Below are 21152 nucleotides of genomic sequence, written 5' to 3' on the forward strand. Positions count from 1 at the left end.
CATTTTGTTATTATTCTTGTTATCACAGATCATTTTACAACTTAGACATTAATTGCCACATATCGCAGATCTTTGCCTTGATGTAAGAGAGTCACTATTGGAAGTTAAAAATGGGAAGTGCTAACAGATTATGGATGTGAGAGGGTTTTTTCCCAGCTGGCACTCCATTTGCTTGCATTGTTTAAACCCTCATGTATTTTGTCAAAGTTGCAGACATTTTGGACTAATGTCACCTGTTTTTGTTCTCCCTTTTGTTTTCTCAGTGAAGCAAGGAGCAGGTTTAAGCATTACAAAGGGACAACCTTCCCTTCACCTTATTTCAAAATATTTTAAAAGAATAAAGAGAGCATCAGCGATCCTGCTGGCAGCTGCCACCTGGCACCAACCAGTGCTTTTATTTCCGCTACAAAGCCCTAGACTAATGCAAAATCTGGGGCATAGTAGGAAAAAAAATCATGGTGCCCAGCAGGAGTGTCAGCCTCCAGGATAAGATTGTTGTATTCTCTCTAGTGAACTTTTATGTTGTATTGTTGAGAAGTTTGTCCCAGTGGGGTTCCTGTAGATTGGGGGGGGCAGTGGTGCACCTAAGTAATTTTGGCATCCGGGCCACCCCTACTGTGAGGCAACCCCTGCTGCGAGGCCCCCCTTGTAAAAACACACACACACACCTGCTGCCGCTGCCCTGCCCTGCCGATCTTTGCTGGTCTTTGCCCCATAATTTTAGCCACCATGTGCACAGCCATGGGGTGTGTGAGTTGAGCAGGCCTCCCTCCCCCCTCCCCCATGGACGGTGGCGGCGGGCGGAGTGGCTGCTGGGCCTGTCTGTCTGGACCAGCAGCCCTTGAGAATTGTGAGGCACCTGATAGGGCTCTCCATGCCATCTCATTCTGAGGATGCAGAGATTCATGATCGGGTAAGGGTGCAGCCACAACAATATGAATTGTATATGGATCAGAAAAAGGGTGAGAAACAGCTAACATTTCAGGTGGGGGACTTTGTTCAAGTATGGCTGCCTTATAAAATGAGGAGGATATGATCCGGATATTCTGGACCAAAACAAATTATCGAAATCCAAGGAGATTCTGTCATATTGGATGATGAAAGAAATGGAACAGTTCGAGAGTTTTGTGCCAGTGGGGATCCTGCAGAGAGTGTGGGGCATGGAGTCAGATAAGGAAAGGATAAGGAGAAAATGGAGTTGTTTCTGAATCAATCTTTAGTTAAATCTAAATAAGGTTTATTTGTGTTTGTGAGGGAATCAACTATAAAACAGAGATCTCATGCTCCTTTTACCCTTTCAAAAACATTTTGAAAAAAGAAAACAAACCTGTTGCTCTGTCATCAGACAAAGCCCATCTGTTTCCCTCCACTATAAAAATGAACAGGCCCAAATGAATTAAATGGCCCATATGCTCTTTGGTTTATCTGCACACCATAGGTGTTTATTTCATGATGAATGTCAATTGGACTGAGTAGACCAAATCTGGTTCAACTTTCCATTTGTTCTGAAATGACTCCACACCCCTTTAATAGACACTGGTCTATGGGACTGAAAGAAGCCAGCCTCGCAAGTCTCTGAACTCACCTGCCGTCAATTTAAGGGAAGACATTTCCACTTCAGCTCACTGGCTTCTCTCAGATCTAGAGAATGCACACTTCATTTCCGCCCTTTCATTTGGAGCCCTGCTTGCTTGCTACATTTACTACATGCATACTAACCTGGGCAGAAGTATTGTCTCAAGGCAGTGTTGGTAAAATAAATTACCACTGGGGTAAAAATTACTGGCAGCCATTATTTTTCATGCTAGTGGCCATTTTTTAACCCACACAGCCACAGGCAACATTAGATCCTTGGAAAGTCATGGGTTAAAAAAAGTGGCTGCCATCACAAGATGGCTATGCATTAGACCGGAGGAGGAGGAGGAGGAGGAGGAGGTGGCATACCTATTTGTACTATTTGCTCCCCAACTAACTTATTTTAGAGTAAATGTTTTCTGAACTGCATGGGCCCCATTTGGTTTCAATATCATTTATTCCAAAAGCAAATGCACCCCCCTTCTTAGAGCTCCACATCATCATTACTAACTGAAGGACACTATTTACTAATAACTCAACTATAGGAGATATTTGCACATTTTTGTGGTTGCAAAGCTCTATTATTATATGATTGAAAGCCATAATGCCTCATTTTGTAGAGGGAGGCACAAGTGTCCATCTGCAAGATTATTTTGAGTTACACACAGAGTGTTTATATGTCAGCTCCTGAAAGCTCTTTCCCTCTAATTTTCTCCATTAACAGTTTCAGAAGCTGGAACAGGGCAACCCATTAAAAGAAGCACAACTCCACCCAATATGTTACAGAAAGCACTGCTAATTAAAGTACCAATGAAAATTCCATTTTGCCTTGGCAGGGGATTTCCCCCCCACATAGCACAACAAAGAAAGAGAGCACAACCAGATATAATTGTGGGATGTGTGGCTGCTCTCTTGGGTTTATTTGGGGTTTCTCTTTATTGTGTTTCAGTTTTTGTTTTAATATATATTTGGATTTTAATGCTGTTAAGCACCTCATAGGTCATTTCAAGTTTTTTTTTTTAAAGTGAGATATATGTATTTTAACAAGTAATAAATTAAATCAGGCAGTCATAAACAAGTCAACATCATTTTCCTATTCTTTCCTTAGGTTTCCTCTCCTACTGACAGGTGCTGGCAGCCGTAGGGAAAAGTAATGCCTTTTAAACAACATGTTTATAATGAGCCTGCAGAATAAACCATATGAATTCTTTAAAACAGAAGACAATGGCTGACACTCCCCACAGTGCTCCAACAACAGAAAGAGCCTTGTGGGGGTGCAATGAGTTCAAGAACAAGTTGTGTGTCATTCTTCCTCTACAATCCAGCAGCAGTAGAGGGTGGGAGGGAGCAATTTTAGCTGCTTTCCTCACCCTTCTTAGAAGACTATTCACCTACAGCAATTTGTCTTTGTGGGACAACTTCTGTTGCCAGAACACAGTGGGGAATGTCACCCATTTTTTCTAAATTATAAAGGAGAGGTAGGCAGATGAATACATGTAGATAAGATGTTGATGCATGCAGAGAAGAATTCCACCTAACATAAGCCCTCTTCAGAAATTTAAAAAAACACCACAGGGACTTTGTCCTGCAAGCGCTCCCTGAAGCCCAGGCAATGCTCTCAGAAGGCCTATCGGCCTGCTTTCCATAGTTACAGCATTTGTCTAAAGAGACAAATGCTGTAACCATGGACAGATTCTTCCCATGATTGGAAGGATGGGGTACCCCAGGCTTCTGATCATGGAAATAATCTGTCTACAGCTGCAGCATTTGCCTGTTGCTTGTCTGAAGAGGACTGTAATGGAAGTGGCATGGTGGCAATGAGCAGAAGCTTTTTCAGATGGTCCCTTTACTGCAACTTTCCTTTGGGAGGGTTGGTGTGCATTCACATATTGGCCAGATTTAACTCAAAGACCTGAATTTATTCCAAATTTCAGAGAGCATTTCATACATTATCCGGGTTTCCCCCTCCATATTAGAACCTAGCCTGATTTATGTCTGGGGTAAAAAAAATCCTCTTTTTGCATCAGGGTATCTGTTATGCCCTGAACTCCACTGCTAACTGAGCAAGGAGACACCTTTTAAAAGTGGTAATTATCTTTATTGAGCAGGGGGAGAGCAACTGGCCCTATCCATCCCCAGCACAGCATCCCTCCAGTGGCTGTTGCTAGTGTCCATCTTATGTTCCTTTTTTAGATTGTGAGTTCTTTGGGGACAGGGAATCGTTTTATTTATTTGTTTGTTTATATCTATGTAAACCACTTTGGGAACTTGTGTTGAAAAGCAGTATATAAATATTTGTTGTATTGTATTGTATTGTACTGTACTGTATTGTACTGTATTGTAATTCTCAGTAAAGCCTCACAGTAAACCTGCAGTAAAGCCCACTGTCTGAAAAAGCTCCAGGTGATTTAAGTTTGCTGTGGATTTTTATGCAGCAAAACTAACCACCAGATCTTACCTTCTGATTGCTGTTTTCATACATTATGAAATCAGTCCCAAACACTTTCTTCTGGCTTGATTTTGGACTGCATTTCTGCCATCTTAAAATATTCAAATATTCAGCTGAAGGAGTCATGCAAGAATTGATGCAGGTCTTGGTCTACCACTCCAAACCCCATTTTCAAGCTTAAAAGAAAAATCCTTACCACAAATGGCGAATGGGCATTGATGTATGTCTCATAGCTACAAGTGCTCCACCCCAGTCAAGGAACCAAACATTGTACTCTTCCTCAAAGATCTGCAAATATGAAAAGTGGGACATGAATTGTGCAGTGTGCTGAATAAAAATGCTCAAATACACAGTTTGCCCCCCGACCCATGAAATGACTGGAAATATATTTGCAGAAAATGCTGTTAGTCCTTGAACTTTACCATTTCTGCAGTAATTACCTGTCTCCAGGAATTTCCACCATCTGAAGAAACAAACATGCCAACCTCAGTGTATGAAAGTTCTGAACCCACATTGCCTGAAATATAAGCAGAGGCATTATAAGTTAATGTGTGGCTAGAAGGAAATCTCTCTCTCTTTTTTATTTTCTACAGAGGAATAAGGGTCAACTGCTAGGAGGAGGAGTTTTATCACTTTAATTCTGAGATTGCTGGAAATCACTGTGGGGCAGGTAAAAGGGTTAAGAGTGAAGAAAACTGGGGAACAGGTAGAATTAAATCACAAAAACATGGCCTGTGTGGATCTGTGTTCCATACTAGACGTGCAGTGTTTACTTGCAATAACATGAAATGTCAAAGAAGACAAATTTCAACAAATTAAGACATAAGAATATTTCATCCATTCAACAAGGAGGGTTTTTTTAAGTGTATAATTGTTATGGTTGCATGTGTAGCCAAAAACTGAATGCATGCAAATGAGACTTTTAATTTGATAAACCCTTTTTGTACAATTGAGCTACTCTAGCCAATTAATTTTAGTTGTGGTATCTGAGCACTGTTCATGTAATTGCAATAGTCAGATGTGGGGAATTTAATTTCCCTCTCTTTCCATGTTATACTCCGAAGATAAGAACCAGCAACACAAACACAACCAATAAAACCACCTCCAGCTCAACAGAAATGTAATTTATACAAAATCCCCCAAGAACAAATCTGATTCTGAATTTTTCTGTGGCTAAGATGCATTGTTCAACACTGATCCTCACATGTCTGCCATGCACAACATGCACTAATCCTCTTTCCCTGTCTGCATTTCTGATGCTGGAAATTTGCACATGTCATGGAACTAATGGGAGACTGACAATACTGACATGTCAATCATATATTCTTTTCTCAGCAGCTGCTTCCCACAACCTGCTTTTTGCTACATGACCACACTAGAAGTGCAGACACCTTCCCTGGGATATGCTTAAGAGACACAGGTGTAATAGAGCTCCTGTCTAAGGGTAGCTGAAACCAAGGAAGCACATAGGATCCACTATGCTCAAGAAGATTTAATGAAATTGCTCCCTAATTTCAGAATCAGGGCCTGTAGAGTTCTGTGTTTATAATGGACCTTTGTTTTACTTTTGTTTTACATAATCTGACATTAAACTCCATCTTTGAGGTCAGTTCAAATGCCCAATTTTGAAACTACATCACATCTTCAGTTGGGGAAAAAATTTTCATGGAAAAGCATCTCATTTAAGCACCAATCAAGAGATTTGCGACTTAACAGCAGATAATTCTCATGATGGGAGAAAACCGGGCTAAAGGAGCCCAGCCCGGTTTTCTCCTATCGTGAGAACCACTGGGCTCGGAGACAAGCCCAGTGATTCTCTGGTGGCTAGTCTGCCAAAGAAACCCTCACCTTAAATGGGGTTAGCAGAGCAAGTGCTCTGCTAACCCTGTTTTCCCGATCATTAGTTGCCACAGTGTAGCAATTCATGAGGGAACCCATGCCGGGAGGCTAAAACAAGCCTCCTTGTGTCGGGGGTCTCCCCAGGATGCCCGCACAAACGCAGCCCCCAGTTCCTGCAGTGACTACCGTGATGTTACGACTACCATGACGGAGTCATGTGGATGGCTGATCCGACCGCTCAGCAACGGGTGGCTGCTCATCTGCAGGGAAAGTGGGCTAAGCCTGCTCTCCCCACAGAACCCTCCCAGGCTCTACACACAGATCGTGTGCAGAGCCTCAATGTGTGAATCTTCTTGTGGCATCAATCTTCCCAAAAGCCTTTCAGATTCAAGATCAAGGGACTGTTCTCACATGCAGCCTAACCTGGGCTAGGGATGCCCAACCCAGGATAGGATACATGTGAGAACCACCAGTGAGTGCTCCCTTAACCCGGTTTACCTGTTCGTTTGCCAGCGCCAGCTGCTCTCAGCCAGCGCTGAAGCAATGCACTGTGCACTTGTGTGGTACATTGTCAGGTATCCAGTGGCAAGGATGACATATCCTGGCCCTCGTGACTCTGCACAGTCAGGGGCAGCAAATGAGCATCTGGGTGCACAAGCATCTCAGGGTGAAGTAAGCTTTGTAAAGCTTCTTTCCTGGCCACCCACTCACCATTTGATCGTGAGAATGGCCCCAAACTCTCATTGGACATCACTCAGTCATTTTTCATGGAGATTTTCTGAGTAAAAATGTTAAGGGAACTCAACAAGATGAAGTAGTATCAAGTACACAATCAAGTTCTGAGAGATTGCAAAGCACAAGCACACATTTGAGTCAGATTCCTGAATCTTTCCATCCAACACCAGCTTCAGCAGAGGGAAGAGGAAGAGAGAATTTCACCTGCTCTGGAAAGTGGTGAGTAGAGCTTGTGGTAAGTGCAAGCAGCTGACCCCTTGCTTTCCTGAGGCTCTTTCTCTCTTTGAGAGCAACTTTGCTGTAGCCCTTGGTTGGTGGCAGAGCTGCAGCCCAGGAGGAGAGCCCAGAGAGTGCTGACTCAGCAGTTCCTGCTGGGTCATGCATCATTTCCTAGGGATGTGCACAAACCAATCCAGAGGCTGTTTTTCGGACCTCTGGACCAGTCTGGCAGTTCAGCTGGTTCAGTGACCGGGGGCGGTGTTTACCTTTAAGCAGGAAAGAGGGTCCTCTCACCATCACCACCCACCACAATTCCCCCACTAGCTGGCGCGGGGCAGCAGCATACCCTCTTGCAACCCCGGTCAGTGTCAGACTGGAAGTGGGTGGTGTGCTGCCATCTGCCAGTTGTGCACATCCCTATCATTTCCTGGGCTGGCAATATAAAATAGCATACTGCCCTGGCCTCTGTATCACCAGCTTCAGCAGATGAAAGAGGAGAAAGGAAGGATCCAGCTTTCTCCCTGCCTGAGCTCATGGAGGTAGTCTTGGATTTAGTGTGAGGACTCCCAGAATGATTTTTCTGGGTGACTTCAACTTCCATGCTGAGTCTGGGGCAGCTCAGGATTTCATGCCTGTCATGACCACCATGGGGCTGTCCCAACAAGTTGCTGGCCCAACACATGAATTGGGGCACACTCTGGATTTGGTTTTTTCGACTGGACAGGAGGATGGTGATTTGAAAATGGGGGATATGTCATCTATGCCCTTGTCATGGTCAGCTCACTTCCTTCTGAGGTTCAGAGTCTTAGCAGCTACACCACTCTGCAAGGGTGGGAGTCCTATTAAAATGGTCCACTCCCGGAGACTGAGGGACTCCAATCAATTCCTGAGGGCTCTGGGGGATTTTTCAGCTGGTATGGCAGGTGCTCCTATCGAAGCCCTAGTTGCTCTCTAGAATTGACCTCACCTGAGCTGAGGGTGATGTAGCAAGCTGGGGGGGGGCAGCTGGAACATAAATGGATAAAAACTTGAAGTGAGTCTGAGCAAACACAGGTTAGGGCTCATTATTGAGCCTACTCTGTGGCAGTGATGGAACAGAAGAAACACGTTTTTTCATCCACTATTGCATCCTATCAATGTCATCCAACGGGGCTCTTCCAGGTGGTGCGGGGCCTTTTGAAATTGGGCCCTGGGCAGGATACATCAGTAGCATGCTGTGATGCATTTGCACAACACTTTGAGGGTAAAGTCACTCACATTCATCATGAGCATTCATCATGGACACTATGGATGATGCAGGATTGTTGAGAGAGGTGCGCGGAGAAAAACCTGGCCTAGTTTTGCTGGAGGAGTTTCAGTTATTGGTCCCTGAGGGTGTGGACAAGGTGCTTAGTTGGGTTCAGCCAACTGCGTGCATGTTTGACCTTTGCCCTTCATGCCTTATTAAATCTAGTAAAGAGGGAATTTTTAGCTTGGTCCAGCAAGTTCTAAATGCCTCATTGAGAGAGGGAGTGGTCCCAGCTTCATTGAAGTAAGCTATTATTCGACCAATCCTAAAGAAATCCAGTCTGGACTCAGGATATAAACAACTACAGGCCTGTGGCCTATATTCCCTTCCTGGGCAAGGTGCTTGAACGTGTCTTGGCTGACCAGCTCCAGATACTCTTGGAGGAAGACAGACTAGACAGACTATCGAGATCCATTTCAATCAGGCTCCAGGCCTGGCTTTGGAACAGAAACTGCTTTGGTCGCCCTGCGGGGTGACCTATGTAGTGAGAGAGAGATGGGGAGTGCAACCCTGTTAATTATCTTGGATCTCTCAGCAGCTTTCGATACCATTGGCCATGGTATCCTTTTGGATAGGCTGGCTGAGCTGGGTGTGGGAAGCACTGTTTGGAGGTGGTTCCACTCCTACCTCAAGGCCCGTTCCCAAACAGTGGTGTTCGGGGACTACTGCTTAGTCACTTGGCAATTATACTAAGGGGTTCCACAAGGTTCCATTCTTTACCCTATGCTGTTTAACATCTACATGAAGCTGCTGGGAGAGGTCAACAGGAGATTTGGCTTGAGGTGTCATCAATATGTATCTCTCTTTTTCATCAGACGCAGGTGAAGCGGTGACTGTCCTGAATCGGTGCTTGGATGCAGTAATGGACTGGATGAGGGTGAATAAGCTGAGATTCAATCCACACAAGACTGAAGTACTGTTGGCTGGTGGTTCCTCTGCCCAGGTGAATGATGTTCAGCCTGTTCTTGGTGGACTTATACTCCCGCCCCCCCACGAAGGGCCATGTTCACAGTCTGGGGGTGCTCATTGACCCAGCATTGTCACTAGAGGCTCAAGTGACCTATGTGGCTTGGAGTGCCTTTTATCAGCTTCGGCTGATACACCATCTGTGACCTTACCTAGACAGGGATAGCTTGGCCACAGTTACTCACGCTCAGGTAACCTCTCACTTAGATTACTGCAGTCCATTGTACATGGGGCTGCATTTGAAAATGGTCCAGAAACTGCAGTTGGTACAAAATAGAGCTGCAAGATTATTAACTGGGACTGGACGTTTTTATCGTATTACCCCAGTGCTTCGTCAGCTGCACTGGCTCCCAGTCTGTTTCTGGGCCAAATTCAAAGTGCTGGTTTTACCCTTTAAGCCCTAAATGGCTTGGGACCGAGTTACCTGAGAGAGTGCTTTGCCCCATATGTCCCTACTCATAATTTAAGATCTTCTGCAGAGGCTCTCTTCCGGGTGCCCCTGCCAAACGAGTTAAGGTGGGTGGCTACCAGGGAGAGGGCCTTTTTAGTGGTTACACCCTATTTATGGAATAGGATTCCCAGTGAGGTTTGCCTGGCTTCATCACTTTGTTCTTTTAGACACCAGGTAAAGACCTTTTTGTTCACACTGGCCTTTTAAATTCAGGTTTTTAAATTTTGGATTTCAGATTTTTAATTAACTAATTTTAAAATGAGTTTTAAAGCTGTTTTGTTTTGTATTTTCTTTTAACTTTTTTTCTGTTATGGTTTAATGTATTATGTGTTTTATTGTATGTTTTAATTCTCTGTTGTGAGCCACCAAGAGAACAGTTTGTTAGGGGCTAACAAATAAAGTTTATTATTAATTGTTATTAATTTGCAAGTTTGAACCTGCTTGAAACACATGCTCCCCTGGACTTATCAGACCAAGCAGGGCTGAGCAGGGCAGCCCCTTCCAAGCTGTACTTCACTCCAGAGGTGAGGGAGCAAAGCTGCAGGTGACTTCTTTTAGAAAGACCCAAAGTCTAGTGGTTAATGCCTGGAGGCCCCCCAAAATGTGCAGTTACACAGTGAGGTGCTTCACACAATTAGTGTGAAGTGCCTCGAGGTGGTTTGCGGGGAGAGCAGGCTTAGCCCGCTCTCCCCGCAGACAATTGCCTGTGGAGCCCTTGGCAGCTGAATCAGCCACCCACATGACTACTGACTCCATTACAAAGCCGGTGGAGTCTGTGGGGCTCAGGGGCCACTTGGCCCCCGGAAGTTCCAGGATGCTCGGCACAAGCGCGGGGGACATTCTGGGGGACCCCCAGCCCAGGAGGCTGCTTTTAGCCTCCCAGTTGGGGGTCTACTTGTGTGTTGCCGCACACTGCCATGCCACACAAGCAAAAAACCAGAGCACTCACTCCATTAACCTTGTTTAAGGGGAGGAGGAATTAGCAGGCTAGCCACCTTGGAACCACCAGGCTCGCCCGCAAGCCCAGTGGTTCCAACTGTCACCAGGAAGCGGGCTAGGCTCCCTTAGCCCACTTTCTGGTGATTGTCAGAATAGCTTCAGTTTGTCACTCCAGAACTTCTCATAAAGGAATTGGTTTTTAAGTTCAGTGGAATGCAATGACTTAGAGATGAACTAACTGACACTATATCTGTAGTTTCTGAAGTCACACCCTACAGGTCTCCTAGCTTTTAAGTAGATGTTTATTTCATCCTATAGAAAGAAAGGGAACTCCTTTTTTGTTTTGCTTTACTTTAAAATAGCAAGAAAGAAAGAGTCCCTGCCAAACTTCTATAAGCTTCAGTAAGAGACCAATAAATACACACTAATGAAAATGTTAATTGAGCTCCCGACATTTAATGTTTGAAAATGAAAAATTGATGTCCAGATGCAATTTGACACATTCCTATCAGTGAACAGAGAATGCAGCTGGCCAACTGGTAATGATACTTGCGTTGCTGAAAATAAATCCTGGAGCTTAAGGGTAGCACTTAATGCAAAGTGTCACATGAAAGGTTGCACTGACGTTGTTATAGATACAGGAATGTTTATTTATACTGTGTAAGATTGCATCACTGCTGGGCAACCTGAATGACTATTGGCATAATGATCCTCTTTTTTGTGCATGCACAGGACAAGGCAAGAGGCTTCTACACGTACAAACAAAATCCAGAGACCCTCTGGGACATAGATAGTGAGCCATTCACACCCAGCCACTAGGGCTTACACACATGTGAAACCCAAGCTGTGGCACTGCCATTTCAGGAATGCAAGGCAATTCTTGTCCACCCCACCCCTCCACCCCACAAACAGGTGAACTTGCATAGAGAGCCCCAGTAATCCAGATGTGTAGATCACATGGTAAGACTGCATGAAGGGTAATCTAGAGCAAGTCTATACAAACAGAAGGTACTTCCTACTGGAAAGGTCATGTCTTTGGTGTCCCAGATCCCTATGTAGTCTCCTGTATGCCTCATGTTGGGGCTGGAAATGGAAGGAAGCAGAGAGAGGGGTAGAGGAGGAGGAGGAGGAGGAGAGGAGGAGGAGGAGGAGGAATCAATAATCCAGCTGATTACTTCTTTCTCCCTCCTGACTTCCGATCTATACCAGGGGACCCAGGAGGGGTTTTGACTATTCTCTGACTCTTGGAATGTCCCTTCCCCTGGGGCTGGTCTAGCAGAGGGGCCGGCATGCAGAGAAACATCTTTGCTACATGGCACCCACACAAGGGTCTGCATCCTAACCTACGTAAGGAACAGTGCAATCAGACACCCCTTCAAAGAACATTAATATGTGGATATGCCTTCTGCATAACTTCAGTTTTCCCACACTGAGCAGGAGATTGAACCAGAAGACCTCAAAGGACCCTTTTAACTCTATGATCCTATGAAAATGGATAGACTGGTCTTCTACAATTATCCTGATGACAGAAAGTTAGGCATGTCCCATGAAATGGTCTTCTGAAAACCTCTTGGAGGCAGCTAGAAAGCTGGAAATGTTCATGCAATGGTCTCTAGGTAATACCATATAAAAGAAACCTCTGTGCTGTTTCTATCTGCATAATATTAACACTCTGCTCATAACAGAACCCTTTTTAGTTTTTTCTGTTCACTATTCAAAGTTCTACTTGCAACACCCTGGCACAATTCAATCCCCTTTTACGTTCCTCCCTTCCAATTTCTCTAGGTGCATTCTTAATCCATGACTGTTTCCTCCAGAGGTCATTACAGTTCAGCTAGTTAATTTCACTGTGGCATGCCATGGCTCTTTTAAAATTTGATTTATATATGCAACAACATGCTATTATTTAGAGAGAAAATTACAGACGTGATAATAGGTAAATTGATTCTTGGTTGATAGAAGTGCTGTTACGTTTCTTCAGTCCAGAATGTATTACTATGCTACAGATTTTTTTAAACAGAACAGTCTCTTCTACTCATGACTGCACACTTAACAAGAAGATGCCCTAATAAGTTATTTTTAACTTTTAGAAACAGAAACTCACCAACAGTGCATCACTTATAACTAAATGTTTTATCCTAACAAGTTTCTAGGTCTCACGGTTGCAAGGAGAAGCTTGAAAAATATCCAGTTTGTGTCTATCAGAAAGAGAAATTAAAAAATATTCTTCCTAGAGCTTCCTTCCAGTTGCACTATTTCTTCCCACCCCTATTCACCTAGCCCCTACCTTGCCCACCTACTCCCTGTCCCTGAGCATGCAACAAGGACTGCCTTTCTTCTGTATAAACAACATCCCAGTAATTGTAATGTCTTTATTAAGTCCCAAGACACCGATTGGAAGCACATGTTGCAAGAGCTTTGCTGAAGTTAAGTGGGTCTAAGGCTGGCCACTGCCTCAAAGAAAATTCTATGCATGCTGCTTTGAGTTCCATGATGGAAGAAAAGCTGGATATAAATGTAAAAACAAATATGCCACACAAATGACTTGAAATTCTATGCATTGTGTCATCTGTGCACAATTTGGGATTTCTGGGAACAGTTCCAGTATCACAGGGTTTGAACTGGGAGTGGAAAAATCAGATTCTGGTTCTTTGTTCACTGTGCCACTGAGGATGATGGGATGAAATGAGGACTACAGGCAGCTCCAGCTAGCACATTCAAACCACCACCATAATCTTCCTGGCCTACAAAGTCAGGCGATTACAAAGGCCAGTCTGGTGCTACTGACTGAAGTAAAGCTCCCAAACCTACTGCCTTATCTGTCTGGATAGTTTGTCACTGGGGAGTCCACCAGGTTCTTCCACTACACTACTGGATTATTGGCCTTCATCCTACCTGATAAACTTTCTGCCTGCCTGCCTACTTGCTGCCTGCCCACAGTGGCTGATGGGCACCCTTGGGTCTGAACACCTGACAGTAGCAAATGTAAAGGTTGTTTTCTTATGGGTCACCCCTGGAAATGGTTAGCATTTGTGGGAAATACATTCCACGGCCAGCTTCTGTGATCAACAGTGCACCAGCTTGTTGAAAACCATGTGAAATTACAGATCACATCCCATGTTACATACTCAAGCGATCCACAGTGACAACCATTCAACAAGCTTTTTGTTACCTTGGACAGCTCCCACTGAGCTAAGCATTGTGGGAGCTTTACATAGGCTGAGATGACTATGACCATCCTTGTGAGGCTGCCTACTGTGAGCAGGCAGCTACAGACATAAAGGGGCTGCAATGGCTGTCAGATTAATTACCATGCACTGGGCATGGCTGGCATTTTAACATTGTAACAGGCTGTCATTAGAAGCCTATGATCTGCTAAAGACAGCTTTTACCCACAAGCAGAGAGCATCAATGCACTGGTGGCAAAGCATTCTTAAGTTCTTTTGATAGGCAAAACAGTCCATGAATTATGAGTAACAGCTACTATGCTGCTGTCAGATATACCTTTGGCAGCATCTCCATGAAGGTGTAAAGCATCGAAACAGACCAAGAGTAATATACCCACATACAAAGCTGCTACCAGTTGCTCCAGGGCAACGTGCTATGTAAGGAACTCTGTGCCAACAGTAATCAATTGTAATGGAAAGCGTAAATGAACCATTGCTAAGGGAGAGGGACACATTATTCCATAGCAACCAACTTTAGATTCAACAGGGCATAAAATGGCATTGATCAAAGTGACTCTGTTACAGTAAACCAGCTAAAGATCTGATTGTGACAATTCTTTCTTTCCTTTGTGCACAAGCATAAAGGAATCAGGATCGACTTCCAGTTCAAGCCATCATGACAATCCTGATAGCCAAATGGAACTGGTGTTTCTAAAAACACCTCTTTTCAATAGGCACTGGCTGACATCCAGAAGAAAGACGTGTCCATGCAGTGAGAGGAACAAACTATCCAGATTAATTGCATCCAGTTAATCCAGTGCACCAGGGAAGGGGCAATTTCTGATGACCTCTCCTTCCTCAGGAAGCCCTCTGTGCCACCCCAAAATATGTCCTTGAGGGATGCATAATGAAACAGGATAGTGATACATTTGAATATGCTTGCATTTTGGTCTTTAATCAAGGTACACAAAATGACAGATGATCATGCAAACTATTAAAATGTGTACTTTGGTGAATAAGATTTATTAGAAGGATCACGAAGACCTTCACTTATATTTTAAAATGCAATATTCTAGCTCTTATGACTGTAGAGTAGAGCTAGTAAATATGAAATACCACACAGAGCCCTGCTGATGGGGGTGCAGGGCATATATGCTCACCCCACCCTCCTCCAAACCATGCCTGTGCTGTGCTATGGAGCTCAGAGAGGCTCTATGGCTTCATCAGCACTGAAGCAATTCACTTCCATTATTCCTAATGGGAGAGAGTCACTTCAATACTTCAGCATGAATACGGTTTGGAGGAGGGCGGAGTGAGTGCGCATGCCTCATGCTTTCATCAGTAAGACTCTGTACAGTATGTGAGCCAGTGCATGGCAAACGCTACCTATGTCTGACCTCTAAGGAACACAATCCTCTGCAAGCACTTTGAATAAGTAGTACATGAAAGCAAGGAAATACTTGAACTGTGATCCAGGAATGGGCACACATTAAGGTCTATGCAGGGATTGAGGTTTAACAGGCTTTTCCTCTCTAACAGATCCCCAGATCATACCATCAAGCAAGGCCTCATTTCATTCCAGGAAGGCCTTAGACAAGGATGATCTAAACTACCATGGCGAAATGGCTTAAGCTACATGAAGCCTCAGGAGGAGTAGAAAAAGCACCAAGTGGCTAAAAGATGAGTGGAAAGGGAGAGTAGAAGGGTCATGGTCCTAAAGGTTACTTCAGTTATTAATTTTTTAACTTCTGGAGGCATAGTAATGTTAGTCTGTTGTAGCAAAAAGCAGCAACGAGTCATATCAATTGTATTGCCTAAGCATCCATGGATTAAAGCTCATTTCATCAGATGTATGAGCAATCAGACACACATACCTGCCAACTAACATTTCATGCATCTGATGAAGTGGTCAGAAAAGCTTGTGCTATAAGCAATGAATTAGTCTTTAAAATGCCAGAGGCAGGGACGTATCTATGGTAGGGCAGACAAGGCACATGCCCCGGACGCCTCCTGAAGGGGGGCGCCATTTAAAAAAAAATTTAAATGGCTGCCGAAAACAAAATGGCCACTGTGCATGCTCAAATGGCCTCTATGAGGCCCTAGGCCATGCCAGGCCTTGCAGAGGCCATTTGAGCATGCACAGCAGCCATTTTGTCTTCAGCGGCCATTTTAAAAAATATATAAAATATATATATATTAAAATGGCCACCGCACATGTTCAAATGGTTCCTGTAAGGCCCTAGAAGCCAGTCAGGGGAGGAGGAACCTTTGCAGACTGCCCCCATGGCCTTTAGGAAGCCCCCTGAAGGGGTTATAAGTAATTTTTTTAAAAAATAATATAATATGTCACTTTACACATATTCAGATTGGCACTATGTACAGAGAATCAGGGCTTGTGAATACTGAGCTGAAGTTTATGCGCTAGGATTGTATTCATTTGCTCTTACTTTGCTTCTTGTGATAAGTAAGTTAAATGTGATGTCTTAATAATATGGCTATTGATGGTGAGTTTGTCTTTGAATCAGTGTGAAATCCTTAGTATTAGGGCCCACTGGGAATTTCTAGCTCTCTTTCTCTCATTTTAACTGTCTTTCTGAAATACTAGAATATATTCCAAGCAGTAACACAGTTTACTCTGCATATCCTTTAATTATTTTCAGAGTATCTGGGAAAAGTCAAATTCTCCATTTATTTTTAAAACTTATGCAATAAAGATGCTACAATGCACAGTAGAGAATTAGATAGGCACTTCTGTTTAGTTTTCCAAGTACACCTCCACATAGTATTTGGGTATTTCATGAGCCCCAGCATACTGAAATGTGTAGTTTTCAAGCATTTTCTGGTCTGGCTACGTCCACTGCTAAATAGTTTTTGAAATATTAAAAGATTAACGAGTCAAAATACAATTTGACTTGTATTTTTCAGCTGATATTATTGTAAAGTTATCTGAAAGATGGGTGTCAGATGTTTGGACAGGGGGCGCAATTTCAGTTATTGCCCTAGGCACTATTTGCCCTAGATACGCCTCTGGCCAGAGGTGATTATTTTGCTTGAGGTCTGAGTATGAGCAGCAGACAACTGTTTGAAAAGAACAGAAACAACTGATAGGAACCGAAGTAGCTGCCCTCTGAGTCAGATCATTCCTCCAACTAGCTCAGTGCAGTATTGCTTACACTGACTGAAAACAGCTCTCCAGGGATTGAGACAGGGACCTGCCTCAACCTGGGAATGCCAGGGATCTCTTACAGACAGATTCCTTACCTGTAGCAACCAGAAGTCCAGGAACTGTCTCTTTGCTTGAGATGCTGCCTGAAGTATAAGGGTTTTCGGAGATTTGCAGATGCAAGTGTAAGGAACAGAAGTTCTGAAAATATTGAGAGACAGGGAAATAAATGTTGTTAAATAAATACTGAATCCAGAGCATAAGCTACTCTTTCACATCTTCATCTCTTTTTTGGAGAACAAGGCATGTAATGAAGTTGACACAAGGCAACTATGTCCATCTCCATTAACAACATTTATATATGTTTTGGCCCTGAGAGGTCCTCTCTTGTTGTAGGGTCTGCACACACAAATCCTTTTCATGAATCACTGATCACCTATTTGGTGAGAAGGAACTGCTTGGAATCAGTCCCTACTATTCTCAAATAGGAGCTGCCAAAGCCAGCCATCTGTTTGGCAATGGTCCTGGGACTACATGTAGTTTTTCCTTATAGCCAAATGGCACTGCTGTTTCTAAAACATCCATTTCAATAGGCACTGGCTGATATCCAAAGGAAGGAACCACTGATGCAGCAAAAGGAGCAAACTAACAGCATTTCAGACTAACTGCACCAGGGAAGGGGCAAGTTATTTTCTCAAATCAGTTTTTTTATATCTTGAGATACTGAATCCTCCTGTTAAAGAACACTTTTGTTAGAACTTTCCATGAATATTTGAAGTGAACCTCAAGTCCAGTAATGTCACTGACAAATAGAAAGTGGCTGCTATCCATTTCAATTCATCCTTCATGTACCACCATATTCTCCCAAGACTGTGTGATATCATCTTCAAGTTCACTATCCATGCAGTGAGTTTACTCATCAACAGCATGTAGAGGAGTTGGAAATGGCTACTTGACATCTGTGGAATTCCTCTCCTCCAGAGAGTGGGTTAAATTCACATCTGAGCACCTTTCAAAAGCAATGCAAAGGCATTTCATTTAAGACGGCAACTGGAGTTAAGCTGCTAGGGTACTTGAAACTAGCACATACCATCTTTTAATATTTTTTAGTCTGACTTTAGTTACTGGCTGACATCCAAAGCGTGGGTGTTAGGTAATAAGTGCCCTAGGAGCTCAACTAAAGCAACACTAGCACACAGTGGGGGAGGTGAATTTCGACAGTCCCCTCTCCCCAACTCCTCTGTGCCACCTGAAAACATGTCCCTGAGGGTTGCGTGAACTACAAGGACATATTTTTGTGTGGCACAGAGCACTTCCAGGGGAAGGGAAGTCATCAGATTTCATCCCACCTCCCTATGCAAATGCTGGTGTTGCATTAATCAAAACCATCAGCAGCACCATTGCTTGTCATGTAGCACCCACACATCGATAGTCTGGATGTCATACATTATTTTTATGCCCATATATGGTGTATTTAAATATCTCAGCAGCCACTCTCCATCTTCTGACACTACAAAAATAACAATATGTAAATCCATAATATTGATCTCAAGCCACTTCTTTGTACAATGCTTTAAAGTTTGGGACAATTCTAAAGCCTGTATTTAATTGTTTAAATAATGATCCCTTCTGGCTTGAGGAGACTGAAATCAGATGTGGTTTCAAGTTCACATAATTATCTGTCAAAAGGGGAAAGAAGAAATAATTGCTGCAAATTGGGGGACTAACTAAGCAGAACTAAATCCTGTTGAGGTACCCCATGGGTTTCGGTGAGTTTATTTTCTTCATGGAACTTAAGAGAATGGAAAGCCTGATGGGACCATTAATTACAGTTGGGAAATTTCTGTCACTGACCAGCAGACAGTGTATGGGATCCCCTCTTAGATCTGAGTCTGGCGCCTGCAGCAAACGCCAGTCTCTCCCTTTGTTGTAGGTGATGAAAGTCTTAATTTGGTCCTCCACTTTCTTGTTAGCCAGGAATATGCCTTTGATCCCTGCTACCTAGGAAAAATGATGAGAGATGAAAAACCACATCGGGTGACTAGATGAGAACAAGGCACAGCCAGTAGTACAAGACAGTCGGTAACATATGCTGAAGACTGGCAGCTGCTAATAAAGGGACAGAGGTGTTGTTTAAAGTAGAGACATTCACACTTGTTGAAAACAAAAGCTTTATCTCTTTTCTTCACCCAACTTCCTGACCGCAGGTGTCCCTTGGCCATTTCATGTCACATAGTTCAGTGGCACCAGAAAACACCACTCCCCAAACCCTGGGAGACCAACAAGCCCTTTGCAACCATGTTTAGGAATGCACACAGTTCTTCAAAACTTTTCAGGGCAGCCCTTTTTGCCTCCATCATTTCTGGCAACCCATCATTTCAGCCCAATCACATGGCAGGCTAGTTAGACAACCCATGAATTGCCTACAGATCAACATGAAGGTTTTAAGATCATTTGCGGAATCACATGTGTACATTACTCTTAACAAGGTTAGACAAGGAGTTGGCTTCACTGGGGAAGAGAAAAATATCATTCACAGAAAGGGAAAATGGGAGAACTCAAGCCTTCTTTGATGGGTTTTCTAGCAGAACAGTAGATAGCATGATAAAAAATGATATAGAAGGGCAAAGCAACATTGAGGATCTGTGGAATCAGTTTTTGGGTTAGGATATTGTATTTTAAATGTTGTTGTGAATCACCCTGGCCATTCCTGTTGGGGCTGAGAGGTGAAACATAAGTATTTTTAATTTCTTGACCACTTGATTTCACACAGTCCAATGGTCCCAGAAGGCCAATAAGCTATGCCAAGCTTAAATTCTGTAACCTGAGACTACGCTTGCCCCTGGGGCACCTCTCATAAATCTTCCTATCACAATATAAGAAGAGCTCTGCTGGATCAGACACAGGGCCCATTCGCTCTAGCATCCTGTTTCCAGCCATGATCAACCAATTGATTCTGGGAAACCCACAGCAGGGCAGAAAGGTAATAAGCTTTCAGGTTTGCCTTGACCTCAGGGATCTCTTGACCACTTGATTTTGCATAGTCGCATGGCACCAGAAGGGTTCCAAACACTGAGACACCAACAAGCCTGTGCAACCTTCCCTCTAGTCCCTCTATTCCGTAGATGAGTAATGTATTTATATAACCTGAATTCTGCCTCATAATTCCCAAGGTCACATCTCTTGCTGTATGAATTCAAATGAACTGCTGAATGAGTTCCAAAATAGGTGGGCAGAACCTAAAAAGTGTAATCTTGAAAGAATTTGGCCTGGTCACAAATGGCCTCTTTTAGGGAAGATATAAGGAAGTAGGAATGAGTTAATAGGGCTAAGGAAAGTTTAGGCCCCAGTTCTGAAAGGTTTTGGCAAGGGTTGGAAGATGGATAGTATTTCCTCAGGAGAGAGCTAGATGAAGAAATAGGAGGATCAAGTGTCAGCAGGGAGGGAGTCAATTGAACTGAGAGAATCAAGAGGGTAACATGTTTTTTATCAGATATACTATACATTGTTATTTTCTCTGCAGCATGAGGTATGTGATGTCTAAATAAATTAACAACAAATAGATAAATGCACATATAGCCTGATATGCTGAACCACCAACATTCATGAATCCTCTGCAAAATTCAACAGAATGTTAAGACATTTATTGAAAGAAGAGTTTTGGAGATACAGTATAAGGTTTGCATTTCTATACCATTGAAGCATCCAACATAGATTTGAACTAAAAATTAAAAAAGGTGGGGGGAGGCTATCTCAGAACTGGAAGAAATACACTATTTTGCTTTGAAAAAGAGATTGGTGGACCCAAATTTCACTTCACGGCCCTAGGCACTGTAGCCACCCATTATGCAAAGAAAAGAAAGGGTGAGTTACTATTCCTCACTATCAGATGCATCATTCCTGCCCCCACATAGTCATGTCTGAGCTAATCATGCAGTTGACATACAGGATATCACGTCAATTACACAATGAAGAATTGATTTGAATGGTCCATCCCCATGTGATTATGTGGGGTGGAGGTGGTGTACCAACTCTTCTGGGAATAATGGCATGCCATCATTTGTCTTCATATAATGGGCAGCTGTCCAGGCCCATATCATCTAAACTGGCCCATGTCTCTCTTTCTGCCCACATTCCATATTCTGGACCCACCAGTTCCATGGCAAACATGCAAAACTATAATGGGTTCCAGCATGTCTGGATGCTTCCTTCATGTTGCTGGCCATATAGGACATTATCATAGGCCACTTGCATCTATTTACTGAAATGACATCATTATAATATAACAGTGCAGGAAGTACCTGCATCTGTCCAGTGAAACATGCAGCTTTGAAGCCTATGGCAGAACTATCCAGTTTCTG

At 43.4% G+C, this 21152-nt stretch overlaps 1 protein-coding gene across 1 annotated transcript in view; it reads right to left on the reverse strand.

The window, feature by feature from the left end:
* SORCS3 (sortilin related VPS10 domain containing receptor 3) overlaps positions 1-21152 on the reverse strand; it is a 750118-nt gene that overhangs the window by 132834 nt on the left and 596132 nt on the right. Inside the window, exons 10-13 of the mRNA XM_053311335.1 lie at positions 18646-18792; positions 16890-16992; positions 4465-4541; positions 4221-4312 (exon numbers count right to left, since the gene is read on the reverse strand). Coding sequence (XP_053167310.1) covers positions 4221-4312; positions 4465-4541; positions 16890-16992; positions 18646-18792 — 419 coding nt within the window. The remainder of the gene's footprint in view (positions 1-4220; positions 4313-4464; positions 4542-16889; positions 16993-18645; positions 18793-21152) is intronic.

This window comes from Hemicordylus capensis, chromosome 3 (genome assembly GCF_027244095.1).
Source record: "Hemicordylus capensis ecotype Gifberg chromosome 3, rHemCap1.1.pri, whole genome shotgun sequence".
Classification (NCBI taxonomy): Eukaryota; Metazoa; Chordata; class Lepidosauria; order Squamata; family Cordylidae; genus Hemicordylus; species Hemicordylus capensis.